The 23,575-nt window shown below is 35.7% G+C and overlaps 1 protein-coding gene across 1 annotated transcript; it reads right to left on the bottom strand.

Annotated features, from left to right (window-relative positions):
- Positions 1 to 861: 861 nt before the first annotated feature.
- Positions 862 to 4,205, bottom strand: LOC113305361 (F-box protein At5g07610-like). Its single transcript, XM_026554415.1, has 3 exons — positions 3,181 to 4,205; positions 1,191 to 1,257; positions 862 to 1,095 (listed from the first exon to the last, which is right to left on the bottom strand). Exons 1-3 carry the CDS (start codon positions 4,203 to 4,205, stop codon positions 862 to 864), a joined length of 1,326 nt encoding a protein of 441 aa, XP_026410200.1.
- Positions 4,206 to 23,575: the final 19,370 nt, after the last annotated feature.

The raw sequence follows: 23,575 nt of genomic DNA, 5'->3' as shown, positions 1-23,575 counted from the left end.
ATTACCTCCATTAAGGAAAGGAGACAGTGGCGATGGCGAAATACCATTGGGTTGGTGTACTAGGTTCGAAGAAAGATTTGAATTTTGGAGGCATTACAGTTGACAAGGGATGGCCCGTGTGTAGTAATGAGTTCCATGACGATGATTATGAGACTTCCGATGAGGATGACTATGAGTAAATGTGGTGTGAAGGTTGTGACAATATGATAACAATGTTTTTTGATAAGAATGTTTTCTGAAGAGTGGTGATTGTAAGTGAAAGTATGTATTTTGAATCACTCATTATAAATAAGAAATCTAAGTTTCTCTTAGAAAACCAAAGATACTGGTTATTTAGAGGTACTTACGGCTAAGTTTTACGCCGTGAAGTTCTATCCGTAATTACTCAATGACCAGGAAAATCAGCTTTTCGCTGATTTATGACTGCAAAACCTAGTCGTACACAGTTTTACGGCTTTAAATGCTTTCCGTAGTTCTGAGTTGTGGCAAATTTACGGCTTGAAATAGCTACCCGTAATTATGAGAACTGTCAGATTTACGGCTAGTAATGCGAGACATAAGTTATTTTACGTCTAGTAATTTTATCCGTGTTACGGCTGTCAGTTCGGCCGATTTAGATATACGTCTGGGTTATTCAAAGGGTTAACCTGGCCGTAAGTTATCTCAGATTGTCATTATCAGATTTTCACTCCATTATACTTAAACAAGAATCTGATAAATTAAAACACTAATATCCATTCATTTAAGGTAAATTAATATCCCATTACTTAAAAACGAAATCCATCCAAATCCATGACCCTAAAACAGGCTAAAAGTAAATTTTGCGTAATGAAAAGACTTAAAAAGGTACACATAAACCACTCATACACTATGACCAAAATTGTTTGGAACATCCTTAGAAGATGATGAAGAGCTATGGGGAGTCTGGGAACCACTGATCCAATCATCCTCATCGTTAGTATAGAGATCCTCCTTCGCTGGATTATGTAACTCCTGAAGCCTGAGAAGCATTGTTTTCTGTTGATCGCAATCCAAATATAAAACCTCTTCAACGTTACGGGTTAAGCCTCTGGCCATCCACTTAGCTCGCTCGACCTATTTTCATATCAAGTTCACATCCATCAATCAATAGTTGTACATAATTTGAAAAACTTATACAAAATTAAGAATGAAGAAGTTAGGGTACGTACCACCATCTTAACAATATCACAAATTTCCGGTTCCTGTGGTTCTTTCTTATTTTCACTTTTTTGGTTCCTAAAAATGGTGCAAAACATATAAGAAGATGGAAACAGTTCAACATACAATAATAGATTTACGGTTAGGAAAAACACACGACCCATGCATCAGTAAGACAACAAATCGGCCGGGAATTAACTGTAAGTACCATATCGGCTAAGAAGCGCAAAAAAAAAACGGCTAGGAAAACAGAGTTACGATTGGGAAGTTTCCGACCGAAACAGTCATCACCCAAATATTTTTTTTGCAGACACATGATAACTTACGGTTGGGAAGTCCCATCCATGTAACAAACACACGAATGAGATCTCGAATTTTTTCAACCGTTTTTCTACAATTACGGTTGAGAGTTCTTAATGTCCCAACTGTTAACACTACATTACGGCTAGAACGATAGGAACTCCTAGCTGTGAACGTCTCAGGAAACCTTTTTTTAGAACCCTAAAATCATCCATATAACCTATTTTTCCAGTCTAACACAAAATAACTGGTGGGTTTTTCGATTATTACCTAGTAGGAGCCATTTGTGGAGGATTCGCTGGTGTTTGAACAAATTGGTTCGCCACACCTCCATTAAATGGAACATCAATAACTTGCCCAGTTTAAGAATCAGGGTTCAATCGTCCGCATCTTGTCACTCTTGATCTTGTTGCCATCTTGAGAATCAACTTAGAGAATCAAATCAACTTGAATTGTTTGAAGAATCAACGAAGAAGAGAGGGAGATAGATTTTCGAGAGTGTTTTTGAGAAGAAGAAGAGAAAAAATGAAGAGTCATTTGATGTGATAAAAGAGTTTTGATTTAGGATCAGGTTTAGATTTTAATTAATTTTATTAGGAAAGGACAAATCTAAATTTTCAGTCATATGTAATTTCCTCTGTCCATATTTTGGCTACCCAAATCTCCTTAAGCCCCCAATATTCGATTGGGTTCAACTGTTCAAGCCCCAATAATAGGATTGTTACTAAAACCTTAATAGATTAATATTATAAGATTCTTCATAGTCTCATTTCTTTTCTTAGGATTTTTCTTTTTTTTTTGCCATGAACAAACTAATCAGTAGCCACAAATTAATTATTTTCAAATTTGCGCGCCACTGACAAAATTTTATCATTTATACGTCTTTGAACAACTACTCAAATCTTTCAGAGTGTTCGTTATATTTGTAGGTTTGGGGTAGGATCTGTTGGCATGGTTATAATGGCATAATGTTGATATTTCAGCCTCATTTTCTCTACCAAACCCAACCGCCAATGAATTCGAAGCTAATTTTTTGATGAGATATTCTTCTTATAAGTCTCTACACTCTCGTCAAAAATGAGAGAACTTCGAGACATATAAAATCATCATCAATCATATTAAATAACAATCGTTAAATATTAACTGTTAAAATGAAAATTTGTGGATGATGAAATTTCGCATTTCGAAATACCACAGCCTATTAATCATGGGTATACAAAGGAACTTGGAGTAAAAAAAAGGCAATAATAAGTAAAGAGAGCATTTCTGCTCCCTCTATTCCATAGAGATTTGGGTGGGAATCCCCTCCCAGTCCCCACAATCTGTTCCCAATTTTATGTCACTCACTCTTCTGTCAACTCTCTTTGTACTTGAAACAAAGCCAAAGCAAGCTAACTGGACAATGAATATTATTAAAAAAAATAATAATAATAATAATAATAATAATAATAATAATAATAATCAGACGCATGCTAGTGACTCTATGAATGGAGTAGCTAACCGGTGATAGCTATGCACATTTCTGATCAAGTGTACATCTTCAACTTCTTTGAAGCTCATATCCTTGAGATTGTAAAAAATGACATGCTCGCCTATGTGCATCACCAACTTGGATGTTTTCGCCTCATCATCATCATTGTCTTCAACAAACAAAACCGAGAAATCCAAATCCTTGAAAGATTTATTGTGCTTATTAAGTACCATCTCAGTATTATATGTAGTGTTAAATGCTCTATGTTAACGATGTACTTTACTGTCCATGCCGAGTAATCTCTTTCCAGTTCCAAGATATAGAGATCAGTAGGAATATTCTCAAGTCCATAAATTTTAATAAGATGCAAATGCCCATTGCACTCTCCAAAATAAACATTCCAGGTTTCAATATTCGTACCTTTGTAAGTTTGTATGCTCTCTCCATATATATCTGGTATTGGAAGTCTCTTTAATAATTTTCGACTGATATCAAAATATAGCCCACGAAATATGTTGAACCAATGCAAAGCACCATTCCAATAGACACCACAATCTCTAAAACAATGAGAATGACGGGCACCTATTATCCCCAAATCCTTCCAGGACTCTGTTTTAGAAGAGTATATTTCCGCTTGAGCGCCGTCCGGTGTATCCCCCCAGATGGCAATAGCTTCGTAATAAGGTGATTTCTGAGGATCAAAAGCTAAACTTACACTAGAAACCCACATGAAACCTTCCTTTCTAGATGGTGGCGGAAGTAATATCTTGTAATGGTTTGTGGATGGATTATAAATGTAGAAAGTGGATGGGCGGGGGGTGTAACTGTTTGTAGATGAATTTCCTATCAAAAAGAATAAACTGTTTGTAGATGGATTAGAGATGCGGGAAGTTGAGTTGTTGAAGGAAGTCCTACAACATAGAAGCCCATTGCAAGATTGAATAGTCTGATACTCAGAATCTCTAATGCAAGGTAGAGATTTCTCGTAGGGAACAAAAGTATTACTAATGGCATTATTTCTTTTGCTTCCATCAATAAATAAAAAAGTTTGACCAACCTGAGAGCGATAAGGCGCGTCTTGCACAAAAAGTCCAGCAATCGACTGTTTGCGGTTTCGAACGGAATAACGTCGACAAAAGCAGGGATCAGATATGAGTGCGCACCATTGTTTTGATACACATTTGAATACAAGTAGAGATCTCACCGGTAAACGCAACCAAATCTCTTCTAATACGTCAACAGAGGACGAAACCATTGTTTTAAGTTTATTGATCAATATCAATTACATTAACAGACATTGTACTGAACAACCCCAATTTATATCATGATGAAAAGTCGCCCTAATCTTTTGACGACTTATATTTGGAATTTTCCTCAAACAAAGACTTATATTTGGAACTTTCCTTGAAAATAGAGATGAATCAAAAGAATATATACGAGTTATACTAAGTAATAATCATATACAGAGTATATTTAGCAGAACACACCTACCCCTGAATGTGTATTTTAATAGCCGAAAGTTTCAACTCTTTTAGTCTCCGGCAGTTTGATTATCAGAACAAAGACATATTAAGTGTTATATTAAATTATTTTGAAATTAAACTTGTTTTGCTAAGTAGGCAGCACGAAATTACCGAATATTGTGTGGGTTTTATGCTTAAAGATGATGATGTACTGTATACGCTGTTTATTTTGTTTTATGCTAAACGCAAGTATTAAGGAAGCAATGAATTAAAAGGCTCGTAGTAACACTGAAAATAAAAGTTAAACATAGATTAAAGATACTTCTAATACATAAAAGTTCGTAAGAAACATAATTAGAACAAACATAACAACAAGAGTAAACCTAAAAACATACTAATGCTTATATAGTAATCACCATCATCATGATGAAAATCAGCTACACCGTCCACGAACATTGTTATCATCAGCAGATTCATCATTAATCTCAATTCAGATCATTAATCTTCCTCATTGATTACATCAACTTCAACTTCATATCCACCACCCTTGACAAAATTAACTAAAATATCTCCATCACACAATAAGCAACCACCATAAGAAAGTTTCTGCTTATCAGGAGAAACACGAATGAGTTCCTCAATCTTCACTTTCAAATCACTCACAGTATCTTGACTAGTAACATTCACAGTATGAGCTATGTTACTTTCTACTTCACGAATTACTATCATGTTAATTTGCTCTTCACTCTTTTTCTTGTAAACCTCAAACTTGGGTTTTAACTCTTCTCCAATTAACTTAGTCAAAGACATACTATCAGCTCTAATCACCTCATTTGCATCAGGCTCATCAGCCGATCCTAAATAGACCACCACCATTTCATTAAGCCTCCAATCTGGTACATACAGTGCTTGGATTGCTTCTTTCAAATCATACATTGTGTTGATTTCCATTGTTGGTGGAAGCATCTCAGAGTTCCATGAATCTTGATTGTATATTTCAAGATGAATTCTGGGACCTTCCATTGTAGAGAAACAAAGATGAAACTAGGGAAGATGAGAAGAACGGATTAAAAGAGAAGATGCAAAGAGAAAGCAAATGGAGATGAGACTATACTTTCAACAAATCCACATTACATTATGTATAACTCAGAAATTTAAATTCCAACCACTTCTACAACCACCTTCTTTACAAAATTGTGATAATGGCATTTAATACGAGTGCCTAGCGTGGCTCAGTGGTATGTTGCGTTTTGCGCCGTTGATTGGTATTCCTTTCTCGGCTTTTGGAGTATCTAACGGTGATATGCATGTTGGAATATCCCTGCCAGGGTCTGACCGAGAACAAAGACCCTTACAGCTATGTTTTTAGTCTAGCAGATTAGACATAGGTTCTTAATCAATTTACAGTTCCAACATTTTATTGTTAAGTTGTGCTTAGTCTTAATGCTCCTATTAAGTCTCTGTTGATCTTAGCATATCTCTTCTTTTCTTGATTTCTCTCTTGGTGTTCGCTAGTTAATTTAATTAGCCGGTTTGCTTGTCATTGCTTGGAGTAGTAAAACTCTTTCCAAGTGTTGCACATGGGTAAAATACAAAATTCATGACAAACAGATGAAAAGTGAGAATGAGAATGAAGAAATGAAATGTTAGACGGAACTAAAGGGAGGTTTTTTATTTTATAAGTATTCATCAAAAACACCCTTGATTGAGTATTCAATAGGCCAGGCTACACTATACTTGCATGGAGTCATGGTGATGCCACTTGACAGCACAGATGTCGTAGTAGAAAAGAAGAACGATTTACATGGGTAATTATATCTTATCTATATCTCAATTTTTGTATGATTATTGTCCTGGTTTAGCTAGCAGCAGTCTTGGCCGGTGGCCGGCGGTATTCTTTTTGAAGATTTATTTTTTTCTTCCCCGGGTCTTGTTTGGATTTCCTTCATACGAGGTTTTAACTTAACTTTAAGATGAGTAGGACCATATGGATCGGGGAGAATATCTGGTGGGGCATCCTTTATTGCCTGTACAGTTGATGCTGTATCTAGACTCTAGAATCTAATTTTCTTTCCCTAGGGGTGTGATAATATGGAAGTTAATAAAAGTGTCTAGCGTGGTATGTTGAATCTTGCGTCGTTGATTGGTCTTCTTTTTGGCCTTTACGAGTATCTAACAGTGATGTATGCATGTTGGAATATTTCTTTTCTTTTTGTTTTTCAAATCTTCTAAAATTTCTCCATATTTATTTTCCCTGCGAGACTCTGACTCTAACTTAGACCAAGACCTTCACAGCTGTGTGTTTTTTAGTCTACTACTAGTATACTATTGCTAGACATAGGTTTGCCAGTCCTTAATGCTCCTTTTAAGTCTTTGTTGAGAATATCTTTGGTGATCTTTGGTGTTCTGCATTTAACACCCTGTTAGGTTTTGATCATTTATTTCTTGGTTTTGGCTAGTTGGTTTGGTCGGATAGCTTGGCGTTTTAGCTCAAAGGTTTGCGCCACACAACTCTCTAATGTGACAAACCATAACAGTATGATTTCAAATGAGTTGGAGAGTAGAGTTGATTCGGAAGGCAATACTTTTACTTTTAGATCGGGGAGATTTGGCCAAAATTGTGACTAAACACAACCCTCGCATGGGGAGTCCTAGAATTTTCTCCTTTTTGATTTTAAAAATAATCAAAAACAACACAAAAGATAAGCCAAAACTCGAACCCATGTAGTATTTTTTAGAGTAAGTTGAACCCAAGCATTACGCTAACAATAGAGTAGCCGTAAATATTTATTACTATAATAATTCACTTTTCATTCTTCGGTAATTCAAATATTATTGGGTGAAATTTACTTACCTAAAATCATTTAATAATTCATCAATATCATCCTACGAATTAAACCACGACTACTTACTCAACTACTCCTAATCAATGATTATTTGGTGTATATTCGGAAAGACCATTGATTCCAAGTGTCTGACATGTAGAATCTTTAAATTGAAGAGAAACAAAAGATTGAAGAGGAACCGAAGAGGATACGAAATCCAACTTGGAAAAGTTATCTCTTTCCCTACAATTTCTCTTCCCAAAATCCAGTTGTTTTCGCTATCGTCATCGATCGACCACTGCCAAGAAACAAACCAGGATGCCAACTCATGCCTTATCGTTGATGACCTACGTGAGGGCCACATTATGTAGAATCTTTGAATTGACCGACTTAACGTAAGTCAGAAAAGACAGTATACAATAGTGATTTTGGGGATATGACCTCATTCTCTGCATTGGAAATCCGCTGTAGTGATAATAATGAGTACAAGTAAAGAAAGTGGTTCTGGAATTGATCATATGACCATCCATCACTAAAAATTTCTGGTGCTGACCAAAACAAATGGCAATGCGACATCATAATCATAACATCTGAGGAAAAGCAAATTAATTAAACCTGAATCAGAAATATCTGAACCAGAGCCGGTCATTAGGTAGTTGTGCACAAGTGTGACAGTACTGGCTCGGCTCTAAGAAGGGGCTCTTTTCTTCCAGTTACACACCAGTACACCACCCTACCCAACCCCAGCCAAACACTACCCTACCAAGCCCAGTCTAGTACCCCCCCCCCCCCCTTTTTTGGACTGCTAAATTTTTTCGCAAATAAAACTTCCACTCGAACCTTGTATGTCTAATGCCAATGAAATTGGACGTTGTAAAACTGTCGCTTTTCTATCATTTCATTAGTCTCTTTTTTATTTAAAGTTTCGGTAAATTTTTAGTAAGTACTCGTACATCATTTCAAGAATTCCTAAATTTTATGAAAATCTTAACCAAATAAAACTAGTTAGGCCCAAAAAATTCTAATCACCATAATTGTGAAAAGACCCATACAGAAAGCCCAATCCCCAAAATCCCTAGACACCCAAATAATTGTGAAGCCTAAAACAATCTCATTACAGGAGAAAAATGAGCAGGAACCCTAAAGTATTACAGATGGGCGCAGCCGCCTAAAAACTTGAAAGTCATCACCGTTTTGCACAACTCTTCCGCTACCAAGACATCTGTGGGAGGGAGAGATAGAAAGCTATAGAGAAGGATTAACCCTTGCAATCTTCTACTTCTTTAAATTTACATATATAAAAACTTAATATGCGTCTCTTGTTAATAATTGAACGCACAATGTGACAATTAAATTTGGACAGTTAAATTTGAAGAATTGACAATCTTATTGGTGTAGTTTACTAAAGAACGTGATTTACCATGTTCTCATTGTTTTGGTTCCGATTATCCAACCCAATCTACTTGGCGAAATCAAAGATGTCGTCATCGGTAGCGAAGTCATGTGCGGATTTTAACTCATAGTTAGTTTATCAATGTTACAATATTAACGGAGGAAAAATATTGACCTTATAAAAGGGCCCTATTAGTATGTCTACGCATTTGGATACCTCTCATACATAAGTTCATAACTTATACTATTATATAAAACCTTTTCTTTTCTCTTATGGGAAAAATGAGGCGAATCTCATACATTAAACTGGAATCATAGTGATTACAAGAATGACTTTTAAGATTACATCAGAGTTTAAGCTACCACCATCAACACTTGGGTCTCTCTACACTTCAGAATATTCAACCATCAGAACCGAAACTGATAACAAGCCTGTTGAACTGAGTTAAATGACCATGTTTGAAATTTTAATAACAAGATCAAACAAGTGAACATAACTACACCAGACAAAGGTGTTAGGATCAACAAATGACTCATCAGTTTTTCAAGGTTTTCATATCTAAGTTAAATGGTCATGCTTGGTTTGTAAAAAGCACTAAAATATATCAACACTGCAAAATGCATAGGTGTTAGGATTAACAAATGATCCGTTATGAAGCAATTAAATCTAAAGTAACAAACTAAAACCTAAACTAAAGTATTTGAAGATTACTGGCCTGATCTGTATCGGTTGAAAGTGATCTGAGTCGGTGCTTAATCAGTGTTTTAGTGAGTGGTGTCGCTGTTTTGTTTCTGTTGATGTTGTTTCCTCTTCGGTTCCTGTGTTGAAGAAATTTTGATGTTGATTTTGTTGCAACTGAAGCTAGTATTTAAAAGATATAATCTTTTCATGTAAGATGATCCACATCATATTTACCAAGCGGAAACAATCAACAACAAGAGAATCTCTAAATGACAAACCCCTCAAATGAAATCGCGAGAGAAGACAAGTAAATATAAGATTACATTACCTAAACATAAGACATAGGTTTAAAAAACTCAACCCTAAACCGGAAGCAGCAAAACAAAGAAGATCACAGATATTGTGGTCTGCTCATATGTGGTCTGCTCATATATGCTTCAAAGAACCAATCTGAATAGAGGGGGTTCAGGCGGCTGTATTAGGGTTCGTTTCTCTTTCTTCTTCAAGGAAAAAGAATGTTTTTAAATACGTTATTCATTGTAAAACATAATTAGAACATATATATTATTCTTTAAACAATAATTAAACTTAAAATACGGAAGAAAACATAATAAGAAAATATATATATATATAATAGGACTAGACAATAATTAATTAAATCTAGATTGCAGAATATATTAAACTAAAACATAGTAATCTCAATGAGATCATATGCTTAGTACATCATCAAAATAATCACGATCACCTTCTTCATCATTGCTAGCTTCATTATCATGATCAAAGTCACTAGCTTTACCATCATGATCATCAGCTTTATCATTTGCGCCTGCTCATCATCTTTAAATTAACTTCATCGTTTAATGTAACTCTAAATTATCTGCATCATCAATCAGAGGTCTTCTAATGTTTGGTAACCATTTAGCCGTACTACTCACCGATCATCACGAGTGTGAAAAATTCTGGATTATCTCTAACTTCTTCATATACAATAACAATCTCATAAAAGTATCAATTGCACCTATCCTCTCTACCGTGTATCTTTTATCTCCTACTAGTCTAGACGCACGCCCGATGCACTTGCTATAGTGCATATTATATTTTTCTAAGATAGCAAAACTTTCTTATTAGAAGGCAAAGCTTTTTGCTTGTAAGATAGAAAATTTGGGTTTTTTCAAAACTCATATATTGAGCAGCAATATCACCCGCATTACCCTCCCAAAATTAAGACAAACAAACCGATTTGTAATTTTTCTATATCAAATAATGTTTAAAAAAATTCACAGAATTGGAGGATTATACTTGCTTGCTATTGCGCATGTAATGAATTCGAGTAAGATAGTTTGTAATTTTATTATTTTGCAATAATTCATGTTATCCTTGTCGAGCTCCCTAAACAGCAAAATTATGTATTCAATTGATTCTACTAGAATATGTCAGGCATCTGACTCTAAGAAGCTGATTTGTAGATCCAACCATATCTTGCTTAGATACCCATCTTAATAGCACCAACCACTACGTATAACGTCCATGGTTCAATTTACTTTAAAATAAGCATTTGCAGGAAAATAATATCTTTCTCCAGCATTAGACCTCGTTCATCCACATGACTTCATTTTTTTCCTGAATTTCAAATTACCTGCAACCATTTTATGATTCACTCTGTTTGCAGGTAAAAACGACCTGCGACAGTTTTCGGTAAAAAGTGGTGGAGGAGGCAAGCGTTCGCTGAAGAGGTGGTCGAAGTATCAAATCGTCTGAACCTTTAACAAATGTACTGCACGGGAGTACTTTGAGTTCGAGAGATTAATCTGTAAGACCCTGTCCTAAACCAAGATAATTGCGTTCCAGGTTCAGTTCGGTCACAAGGGGAGGAGAAGGGTCGGTCTGTAGGGTGGAAAGATGAGATTGTGTGGAGATCAATGGATATTGATCTGTTGGTGATATGATGTATTAAAATGTTGTGAAGATGATTTTTGTATAGACAAGAGAAATATTCTGAAAGTGTTTGATAATTTTACTTTTTCGTAGGTTTTCTTACGAAATTTTTTAATCTTATCAAAGCATATGTTTCCGAACTATTTATTGCAGACACCAATCTCCTGTAAGTGGTGACAGTTAAGGAAGTGGAAGAATGGGGAAGTGGGAGATCGTGTCGAAACCACTTCCACGTTGCATGGATGACTTGGTTGATCGACCATCCACTTTTCATTTTCTCCTTTAATTGCTAGCACGATTTACCATAGCTCTCATCGTGGATGTACCTCTGGTGCGCTTCGTTTACGCAACAAATTAGTTACACCTTTCACACAATTAACCAGTTATATAATGACAAGGAGTTCGTTCCCACGAAGAGCAGGGAGTTTCTAGCTGTTTAAAAAGTAACTGAAATGGGGTTTTTAGATTTTCAAATCAAAGTAACTACTAAAAAGAAAATAAATATTAGTTTAAAGCAATAGGAGAAATATGATTAGGGAACATTCTCCGTCACTGAACCGAAGCCTAATTAAATGCAAATTTATTTCTTGTTGAACTTATATTGTTACCAACCGTAGAGTAGCAATAAACTCTGCTATCCCCCGTATTCCTGCTGTCACTGGATACAGAAGCGCTCGACTACCAGATTCTATCCAACCAACCCACCAAGAATAATCTCTCAAGGTGTAAATTAGTTGAATGCTTTACACTCTATGAATCAGGTTGATCCCAGCATCAGACGCATAAGCTCGGTCTGCTTACTAGTGTTATCTTTACACACAATTGCTTAACAAAATCCCTCTGTCAGCTCTTGCGATTTTACTACTGTGTAAAGAGTTAATGTGACAATTACACGTATCACATAACCCAAAACTAGTAGAAGAAATATTGATTGGTTAATTTAATTGATCATTTTAAATAACCCCTCAATATTTTTAGACAATAAAAATAATAAAGATAATCAATAATATAATAAAACTTGAAATAAACGTGGTTAAAGAAAATACGGTGGATTCATCTCACTATCGGTTCAAAAGTAAGCTAAATGGGTGTGATGGTGGATTTGTTGTTGTTTTTGAAGCTATGGTCTAGTATTTCAAGCGTGATCTCGATATAATTAAAGGGGATTTTGAAAAGAGCCGATCTTGAAAGCTCGTCGATTATTTGGATAGCCTTTGGCTCCGTGGAATAAGTTCATACGTTTCCCAATGGGAAATCCTAAAAATTATGACGGAAGTGGAGGCTTGGGAGAAATCGAATTTTCCACCGGGAATATGAGATGTAATTGTCCCATCAAGACGGCTTTGATCCTCCCATGTAAGCACGCGGTAGCCAATTATCCCTCAAATATGATTTCGGTCGAAGATATAACTCCATTTTGGAAACAATTTTATTTAGCGATCCATTACCCAATCAAGGTCTTGGGGAAGTGTTTTGCGACACGGATGCACATAAGGAACTTTTTGAGAAGTATGATTTTTTATTATTGGTGCAAAGACAACTTTGGTTGTATGAATTGCGGAAATTCAACCGTCCATTCACTAGAGAAGATATTTTTGAACCAACCAAGGAGAAGGGAAAAGTAGGCCTTCGAAAAAAAAAAGTACAAGGAAAAGGAAAAGGTGGAAGCGAATAGAAAATTTCAAGAGGGTGCAGAATTAACGCCTTTAATTCAAATAGATCGTTCGGGTTTTGAAAAGTTGAACGAGATGTACAAGGAAGCGAACGTTACGGCTACTAAAAAACGTAAACGAAAGGAAATGGAAAAAGGCGGACCAAGCTGAGGTAGTGAAGTGAAGGTAAAATTCTCCAAGAAGACGGTGGTTGTCCCATACCAAGAAATTTCAACAAGAAAAGTTGCTTATGGGGTCAAAATTAAAGACCTGATTGTTCCATCCCAAGAAGGTTCAATAACAAAAGAAGGTAGTGGAGTCCAAAGGAAAGTTGGTAGTGGATTTGGTATTAAGAAATTAGTGAGAAACCGAGGTCATGATGTTAAATGAAAAGTACCGTTGGTGGTCGAACCATCGAAAATCACCCCACAAAAAATTGTTAGTAGTGAGAAAGAGACGGTTTATATGGAAGTAGGTCCGATAACATCACCTCATATAGATGAGGAAGGTAATTATATCCGACATACGTACACAATATATAAAATTACATGCACTTTTTACCATATTTTATTCATGAGTACGTTAAGTCCACCGACGATGTTGAGGGCGACATAAATTGTGGTTTCCATATGTTCGTAGATCAACTTGGACCTTTTGAAGATGAAAAGATTGGGATATAGACCAAATTACTTATGTAAGGGAAAAGTGTTTGTTTCAACTACGTGGTTTTCCCGATTTCTACAAGCCACTGATGAGATTTGAAAGACAAGAAACGACGTTGAAGGAACAATGATAGATTGACAAGTGGATATTGGATGAGAATGCCAATATGTGGCTATCTACTCGCCAACTCACTCCATTGCGTTATTCATTGCATCTCTTATGGACATAGTGTTACATATGCACCAACAAGACGTATTTTATCGAAAAAGAATCACCAAGAATAATCATCATGGCGTTTGTGAACATGAACCATTATATCGGCCTCAAATTGAAAGAAGGATGGCCATTACCTCCATTAAGGAAAGGAGACAGTGGCGATGGCGAAATACCATTGGGTTGGTGTACTAGGTTCGAAGAAAGATTTGAATTTTGGAGGCATTACAGTTGACAAGGGATGGCCCGTGTGTAGTAATGAGTTCCATGACGATGATTATGAGACTTCCGATGAGGATGACTATGAGTAAATGTGGTGTGAAGGTTGTGACAATATGATAACAATGTTTTTTGATAAGAATGTTTTCTGAAGAGTGGTGATTGTAAGTGAAAGTATGTATTTTGAATCACTCATTATAAATAAGAAATCTAAGTTTCTCTTAGAAAACCAAAGATACTGGTTATTTAGAGGTACTTACGGCTAAGTTTTACGCCGTGAAGTTCTATCCGTAATTACTCAATGACCAGGAAAATCAGCTTTTCGCTGATTTATGACTGCAAAACCTAGTCGTACACAGTTTTACGGCTTTAAATGCTTTCCGTAGTTCTGAGTTGTGGCAAATTTACGGCTTGAAATAGCTACCCGTAATTATGAGAACTGTCAGATTTACGGCTAGTAATGCGAGACATAAGTTATTTTACGTCTAGTAATTTTATCCGTGTTACGGCTGTCAGTTCGGCCGATTTAGATATACGTCTGGGTTATTCAAAGGGTTAACCTGGCCGTAAGTTATCTCAGATTGTCATTATCAGATTTTCACTCCATTATACTTAAACAAGAATCTGATAAATTAAAACACTAATATCCATTCATTTAAGGTAAATTAATATCCCATTACTTAAAACAAACGAAATCCATCCAAATCCATGACCCTAAAACAGGCTAAAAGTAAATTTTGCGTAATGAAAAGACTTAAAAAGGTACACATAAACCACTCATACACTATGACCAAAATTGTTTGGAACATCCTTAGAAGATGATGAAGAGCTATGGGGAGTCTGGGAACCACTGATCCAATCATCCTCATCGTTAGTATAGAGATCCTCCTTCGCTGGATTATGTAACTCCTGAAGCCTGAGAAGCATTGTTTTCTGTTGATCGCAATCCAAATATAAAACCTCTTCAACGTTACGGGTTAAGCCTCTGGCCATCCACTTAGCTCGCTCGACCTATTTTCATATCAAGTTCACATCCATCAATCAATAGTTGTACATAATTTGAAAAACTTATACAAAATTAAGAATGAAGAAGTTAGGGTACGTACCACCATCTTAACAATATCACAAATTTCCGGTTCCTGTGGTTCTTTCTTATTTTCACTTTTTTGGTTCCTAAAAATGGTGCAAAACATATAAGAAGATGGAAACAGTTCAACATACAATAATAGATTTACGGTTAGGAAAAACACACGACCCATGCATCAGTAAGACAACAAATCGGCCGGGAATTAACTGTAAGTACCATATCGGCTAAGAAGCGCAAAAAAAAAACGGCTAGGAAAACAGAGTTACGATTGGGAAGTTTCCGACCGAAACAGTCATCACCCAAATATTTTTTTTGCAGACACATGATAACTTACGGTTGGGAAGTCCCATCCATGTAACAAACACACGAATGAGATCTCGAATTTTTTCAACCGTTTTTCTACAATTACGGTTGAGAGTTCTTAATGTCCCAACTGTTAACACTACATACGGCTAGAACGATAGGAACTCCTAGCTGTGAACGTCTCAGGAAACCTTTTTTTAGAACCCTAAAATCATCCATATAACCTATTTTTCCAGTCTAACACAAAATAACTGGTGGGTTTTTCGATTATTACCTAGTAGGAGCCATTTGTGGAGGATTCGCTGGTGTTTGAACAAATTGGTTCGCCACACCTCCATTAAATGGAACATCAATAACTTGCCCAGTTTAAGAATCAGGGTTCAATCGTCCGCATCTTGTCACTCTTGATCTTGTTGCCATCTTGAGAATCAACTTAGAGAATCAAATCAACTTGAATTGTTTGAAGAATCAACGAAGAAGAGAGGGAGATAGATTTTCGAGAGTGTTTTTGAGAAGAAGAAGAGAAAAAATGAAGAGTCATTTGATGTGATAAAAGAGTTTTGATTTAGGATCAGGTTTAGATTTTAATTAATTTTATTAGGAAAGGACAAATCTAAATTTTCAGTCATATGTAATTTCCTCTGTCCATATTTTGGCTACCCAAATCTCCTTAAGCCCCCAATATTCGATTGGGTTCAACTGTTCAAGCCCCAATAATAGTATTGTTACTAAAACCTTAATAGATTAATATTATAAGATTCTTCATAGTCTCATTTCTTTTCTTAGGATTTTTCTTTTTTTTTTTGCCATGAACAAACTAATCAGTAGCCACAAATTAATTATTTTCAAATTTGCGCGCCACTGACAAAATTTTATCATTTATACGTCTTTGAACAACTACTCAAATCTTTCAGAGTGTTCGTTATATTTGTAGGTTTGGGGTAGGATCTGTTGGCATGGTTATAATGGCATAATGTTGATATTTCAGCCTCATTTTCTCTACCAAACCCAACCGCCAATGAATTCGAAGCTAATTTTTTGATGAGATATTCTTCTTATAAGTCTCTACACTCTCGTCAAAAATGAGAGAACTTCGAGACATATAAATCATCATCATATTAAATAACAATCGTTAATATTAACTGTTAAAATGAAAATTTGTGGATGATGAAATTTCGCATTTCGAAATACCACAGCCTATTAATCATGGGTATACAAAGGAACTTGGAGTAAAAAAAGGCAATAATAAGTAAAGAGAGCATTTCTGCTCCCTCTATTCCATAGAGATTTGGGTGGGAATCCCCTCCCAGTCCCCACAATCTGTTCCCAATTTTATGTCACTCACTCTTCTGTCAACTCTCTTTGTACTTGAAACAAAGCCAAAGCAAGCTAACTGGACAATGAATATTATTAAAAAAAATAATAATAATAATAATAATAATAATAATAATAATAATAATAATCAGACGCATGCTAGTGACTCTATGAATGGAGTAGCTAACCGGTGATAGCTATGCACATTTCTGATCAAGTGTACATCTTCAACTTCTTTGAAGCTCATATCCTTGAGATTGTAAAAAATGACATGCTCGCCTATGTGCATCACCAACTTGGATGTTTTCGCCTCATCATCATCATTGTCTTCAACAAACAAAACCGAGAAATCCAAATCCTTGAAAGATTTATTGTGCTTATTAAGTACCATCTCAGTATTATATGTAGTTGTTAAATGCTCTATGTTAACGATGTACTTTACTGTCCATGCCGAGTAATCTCTTTCCAGTTCCAAGATATAGAGATCAGTAGGAATATTCTCAAGTCCATAAATTTTAATAAGATGCAAATGCCCATTGCACTCTCCAAAATAAACATTCCAGGTTTCAATATTCGTACCTTTGTAAGTTTGTATGCTCTCTCCATATATCTGGTATTGGAAGTCTCTTTAATAATTTTCGACTGATATCAAAATATAGCCCACGAAATATGTTGAACCAATGCAAAGCACCATTCCAATAGACACCACAATCTCTAAAACAATGAGAATGACGGGCACCTATTATCCCCAAATCCTTCCAGGACTCTGTTTTAGAAGAGTATATTTCCGCTTGAGCGCCGTCCGGTGTATCCCCCCAGATGGCAATAGCTTCGTAATAAGGTGATTTCTGAGGATCAAAAGCTAAACTTACACTAGAAACCCACATGAAACCTTCCTTTCTAGATGGTGGCGGAAGTAATATCTTGTAATGGTTTGTGGATGGATTATAAATGTAGAAAGTGGATGGGGGGGGGTGTAACTGTTTGTAGATGAATTTCCTATCAAAAAGAATAAACTGTTTGTAGATGGATTAGAGATGCGGGAAGTTGAGTTGTTGAAGGAAGTCCTACAACATAGAAGCCCATTGCAAGATTGAATAGTCTGATACTCAGAATCTCTAATGCAAGGTAGAGATTTCTCGTAGGGAACAAAAGTATTACTAATGGCATTATTTCTTTTGCTTCCATCAATAAATAAAAAAGTTTGACCAACCTGAGAGCGATAAGGCGCGTCTTGCACAAAAAGTCCAGCAATCGACTGTTTGCGGTTTCGAACGGAATAACGTCGACAAAAGCAGGGATCAGATATGAGTGCGCACCATTGTTTTGATACACATTTGAATACAAGTAGAGATCTCACCGGTAAACGCAACCAAATCTCTTCTAATACGTCAACAGAGGACGAAACCATTGTTTTAAGTTTATTGATCAATATCAATTACATTAACAGACATTGTACTGAACAACCCCAATTTATATCATGATGAAAAGTCGCCCTAATCTTTTGACGACTTATATTTGGAATTTTCCTCAAACAAAGACTTATATTTGGAACTTTCCTTGAAAATAGAGATGAATCAAAAGAATATATACGAGTTATACTAAGTAATAATCATATACAGAGTATATTTAGCAGAACACACCTACCCCTGAATGTGTATTTTAATAGCCGAAAGTTTCAACTCTTTTAGTCTCCGGCAGTTTGATTATCAGAACAAAGACATATTAAGTGTTATATTAAATTATTTTGAAATTAAACTTGTTTTGCTAAGTAGGCAGCACGAAATTACCGAATATTGTGTGGGTTTTATGCTTAAAGATGATGATGTACTGTATACGCTGTTTATTTTGTTTTATGCTAAACGCAAGTATTAAGGAAGCAATGAATTAAAAGGCTCGTAGTAACACTGAAAATAAAAGTTAAACATAGATTAAAGATACTTCTAATACATAAAAGTTCGTAAGAAACATAATTAGAACAAACATAACAACAAGAGTAAACCTAAAAACATACTAATGCTTATATAGTAATCACCATCATCATGATGAAAATCAGCTACACCGTCCACGAACATTGTTATCATCAGCAGATTCATCATTAATCTCAATTCAGATCATTAATCTTCCTCATTGATTACATCAACTTCAACTTCATATCCACCACCCTTGACAAAATTAACTAAAATATCTCCATCACACAATAAGCAACCACCATAAGAAAGTTTCTGCTTATCAGGAGAAACACGAATGAGTTCCTCAATCTTCACTTTCAAATCACTCACAGTATCTTGACTAGTAACATTCACAGTATGAGCTATGTTACTTTCTACTTCACGAATTACTATCATGTTAATTTGCTCTTCACTCTTTTTCTTGTAAACCTCAAACTTGGGTTTTAACTCTTCTCCAATTAACTTAGTCAAAGACATACTATCAGCTCTAATCACCTCATTTGCATCAGGCTCATCAGCCGATCCTAAATAGACCACCACCATTTCATTAAGCCTCCAATCTGGTACATACAGTGCTTGGATTGCTTCTTTCAAATCATACATTGTGTTGATTTCCATTGTTGGTGGAAGCATCTCAGAGTTCCATGAATCTTGATTGTTCAAGATGAATTCTGGGACCTTCCATTGTAGAGAAACAAAGATGAAACTAGGGAAGATGAGAAGAACGGATTAAAAGAGAAGATGCAAAGAGAAAGCAAATGGAGATGAGACTATACTTTCAACAAATCCACATTACATTATGTATAACTCAGAAATTTAAATTCCAACCACTTCTACAACCACCTTCTTTACAAAATTGTGATAATGGCATTTAATACGAGTGCCTAGCGTGGCTCAGTGGTATGTTGCGTTTTGCGCCGTTGATTGGTATTCCTTTCTCGGCTTTTGGAGTATCTAACGGTGATATGCATGTTGGAATATCCCTGCCAGGGTCTGACCGAGAACAAAGACCCTTACAGCTATGTTTTTAGTCTAGCAGATTAGACATAGGTTCTTAATCAATTTACAGTTCCAACATTTTATTGTTAAGTTGTGCTTAGTCTTAATGCTCCTATTAAGTCTCTGTTGATCTTAGCATATCTCTTCTTTTCTTGATTTCTCTCTTGGTGTTCGCTAGTTAATTTAATTAGCCGGTTTGCTTGTCATTGCTTGGAGTAGTAAAACTCTTTCCAAGTGTTGCACATGGGTAAAATACAAAATTCATGACAAACAGATGAAAAGTGAGAATGAAGAAGAAATGAAATGTTAGACGGAACTAAAGGGAGGTTTTTTATTTTATAAGTATTCATCAAAAACACCCTTGATTGAGTATTCAATAGGCCAGGCTACACTATACTTGCATGGAGTCATGGTGATGCCACTTGACAGCACAGATGTCGTAGTAGAAAAGAAGAACGATTTACATGGGTAATTATATCTTATCTATATCTCAATTTTTGTATGATTATTGTCCTGGTTTAGCTAGCAGCAGTCTTGGCCGGTGGCCGGCGGTATTCTTTTTGAAGATTTATTTTTTTCTTCCCCGGGTCTTGTTTGGATTTCCTTCATACGAGGTTTTAACTTAACTTTAAGATGAGTAGGACCATATGGATCGGGGAGAATATCTGGTGGGGCATCCTTTATTGCCTGTACAGTTGATGCTGTATCTAGACTCTAGAATCTAATTTTCTTTCCCTAGGGGTGTGATAATATGGAAGTTAATAAAAGTGTCTAGCGTGGTATGTTGAATCTTGCGTCGTTGATTGGTCTTCTTTTTGGCCTTTACGAGTATCTAAAGTGATGTATGCATGTTGGAATATTTCTTTTCTTTTTGTTTTTCAAATCTTCTAAAATTTCTCCATATTTATTTTCCCTGCGAGACTCTGACTCTGACTTAGACCAAGACCTTCACAGCTGTGTGTTTTTTAGTCTACTACTAGTATACTATTGCTAGACATAGGTTTGCCAGTCCTTAATGCTCCTTTTAAGTCTTTGTTGAGAATATCTTTGGTGATCTTTGGTGTTCTGCATTTAACACCCTGTTAGGTTTTGATCATTTATTTCTTGGTTTTGGCTAGTTGGTTTGGTCGGATAGCTTGGCGTTTTAGCTCAAAGGTTTGCGCCACACAACTCTCTAATGTGACAAACCATAACAGTATGATTTCAAATGAGTTGGAGAGTAGAGTTGATTCGGAAGGCAATACTTTTACTTTTAGATCGGGGAGATTTGGCCAAAATTGTGACTAAACACAACCCTCGCATGGGGAGTCCTAGAATTTTCTCCTTTTTGATTTTAAAAATAATCAAAAACAACACAAAAGATAAGCCAAAACTCGAACCCATGTAGTATTTTTTAGAGTAAGTTGAACCCAAGCATTACGCTAACAATAGAGTAGCCGTAAATATTTATTACTATAATAATTCACTTTTCATTCTTCGGTAATTCAAATATTATTGGGTGAAATTTACTTACCTAAAATCATTTAATAATTCATCAATATCATCCTACGAATTAAACCACGACTACTTACTCAACTACTCCTAATCAATGATTATTTGGTGTATATTCGGAAAGACCATTGATTCCAAGTGTCTGACATGTAGAATCTTTAAATTGAAGAGAAACAAAAGATTGAAGAGGAACCGAAGAGGATACGAAATCCAACTTGGAAAAGTTATCTCTTTCCCTACAATTTCTCTTCCCAAAATCCAGTTGTTTTCGCTATCGTCATCGATCGACCACTGCCAAGAAACAAACCAGGATGCCAACTCATGCCTTATCGTTGATGACCTACGTGAGGGCCACATTATGTAGAATCTTTGAATTGACCGACTTAACGTAAGTCAGAAAAGACAGTATACAATAGTGATTTTGGGGATATGACCTCATTCTCTGCATTGGAAATCCGCTGTAGTGATAATAATGAGTACAAGTAAAGAAAGTGGTTTTGGAATTGATCATATGACCATCCATCACTAAAACATTTCTGGTGCTGACCAAAACAAATGGCAATGCGGCATCATAATCATAACATCTGAGGAAAAGCAAATTAATTAAACCTGAATCAGAAATATCTGAACCAGAGCCGGTCATTAGGTAGTTGTGCACAAGTGTGACAGTACTGGCTCGGCTCTGAGAAGGGCCTCTTTTCTTCCAGTTACACACCAGTACACCACCCTACCCAACCCCATCCAAACACTACCCTACCAAGCCCAGTCTAGTACCCCCCTTTTTTTGGACTGCTAAATTTTTTCGCAAATAAAACTTCCACTCGAACCTTGTATGTCTAATGCCAATGAAATTGGACGTTATAAAACTGTCGCTTTTCTATCATTTCATTAGTCTCTTTTTTATTTAAAGTTTCGGTAAATTTTTAGTAAGTACTCGTACATCATTTCAAGAATTCCTAAATTTTATGAAAATCTTAACCAAATAAAACTAGTTAGGCCCAAAAAATTCTAATCACCATAATTGTGAAAAGACCCATACAGAAAGCCCAATCCCCAAAATCCCTAGACACCCAAATAATTGTGAAGCCTAAAACAATCTCATTACAGGAGAAAAATGAGCAGGAACCCTAAAGTATTACAGATGGGCGCAGCCGCCTAAAAACTTGAAAGTCACCACCGTTTTGCACAACTCTTCCGCTACCAAGACATCTGTGGGAGGGAGAGATAGAAAGCTAAAGAGAAGGATTAACCCTTGCAATCTTCTACTTCTTTAAATTTACATATATAAAAACTTAATATGCGTCTCTTGTTAATAATTGAACGCACAATGTGACAATTAAATTTGGACAATTAAATTTGAAGAATTGACAATCTTATTGGTGTAGTTTACTAAAGAACGTGATTTACCATGTTCTCATTGTTTTGGTTCCGATTATCCAACCCAATCTACTTGGCGAAATCAAAGATGTCGTCATCGGTAGCGAAGTCATGTGCGGATTTTAACTCATAGTTAGTTTATCAATGTTACAATATTAACGGAGGGAAAATATTGACCTTATAAAAGGGCCCTATTAGTATGTCTACGCATTTGGATACTTCTCATACATAAGTTCATAACTTATATTATTATATAAAACCTTTTCTTTTCTCTTATGGGAAAAATGAGGCGAATCTCATACATTAAACTGGAATCATAGTGATTACAAGAATGACTTTTAAGATTACATCAGAGTTTAAGCTACCACCATCAACACTTGGGTCTCTCTACACATCAAAATATTCAACCATCAGAACCGAAACTGATAACAAGCCTGTTGAACTGAGTTAAATGACCATGTTTGAAATTTTAATAACAAGATCAAACAAGTGAACATAACTACACCAGACAAAGGTGTTAGGATCAACAAATGACTCATCAGTTTTTCAAGGTTTTCATATCTAAGTTAAATGGTCATGCTTGGTTTGTAAAAAGCACTAAATAATATATCAACACTGCAAAATGCATAGGTGTTAGGATTAACAAATGATCCGTTATGAAGCAATTAAATCTAAAGTAACAAACTAAAACCTAAACTAAAGTATTTGAAGATTACTGGCCTGATCTGTATCGGTTGAAAGTGATCTGAGTCGGTGCTTAATCAGTGTTTTAGTGATTGGTGTCGCTGTTTTGTTTCTGTTGATGTTGTTTCCTCTTCGGTTCCTGGTGTTGAAGAAAATTTTGATGTTGATTTTGTTGCAACTGAAGCTAGTATTCTTAAAAGATATAATCTTTTCATTTAAGATGATCCACATCATATTTACCAAGCGGAAACAATCAACAACAAGAGAATCTCTAAATGACAAACCCCTCAAATGAAATCGCGAGAGAAGACAAGTAAATATAAGATTACATTACCTAAACATAAGACATAGGTTTAAAAAACTCAACCCTAAAC

Source organism: Papaver somniferum, chromosome 8 (assembly GCF_003573695.1).
Source record: "Papaver somniferum cultivar HN1 chromosome 8, ASM357369v1, whole genome shotgun sequence".
NCBI classification, from domain to species: domain Eukaryota; kingdom Viridiplantae; phylum Streptophyta; class Magnoliopsida; order Ranunculales; family Papaveraceae; genus Papaver; species Papaver somniferum.
This window is presented reverse-complemented; position numbering and strand designations above follow the sequence as displayed.

What these genes read in the sequence shown, in the direction of transcription:
- LOC113305361 (XM_026554415.1), bottom strand. Translation starts at nt 4,205, where the DNA reads ATGGTTTCGTCCTCTGTTGACGTATTAGAAGAGATTTGGTTGCGTTTA. An exon ending in CTACATATAATACTGAGATG is followed by an intron (nt 1,258 to 3,180) that starts GTACTTAATAAG and finishes CACCATTTTTAG; the next exon opens with GAACCAAAAAAGTGAAAATA. An exon ending in GTGATATTGTTAAGATGGTG is followed by an intron (nt 1,096 to 1,190) that starts GTACGTACCCTA and finishes ATATGAAAATAG; the next exon opens with GTCGAGCGAGCTAAGTGGAT.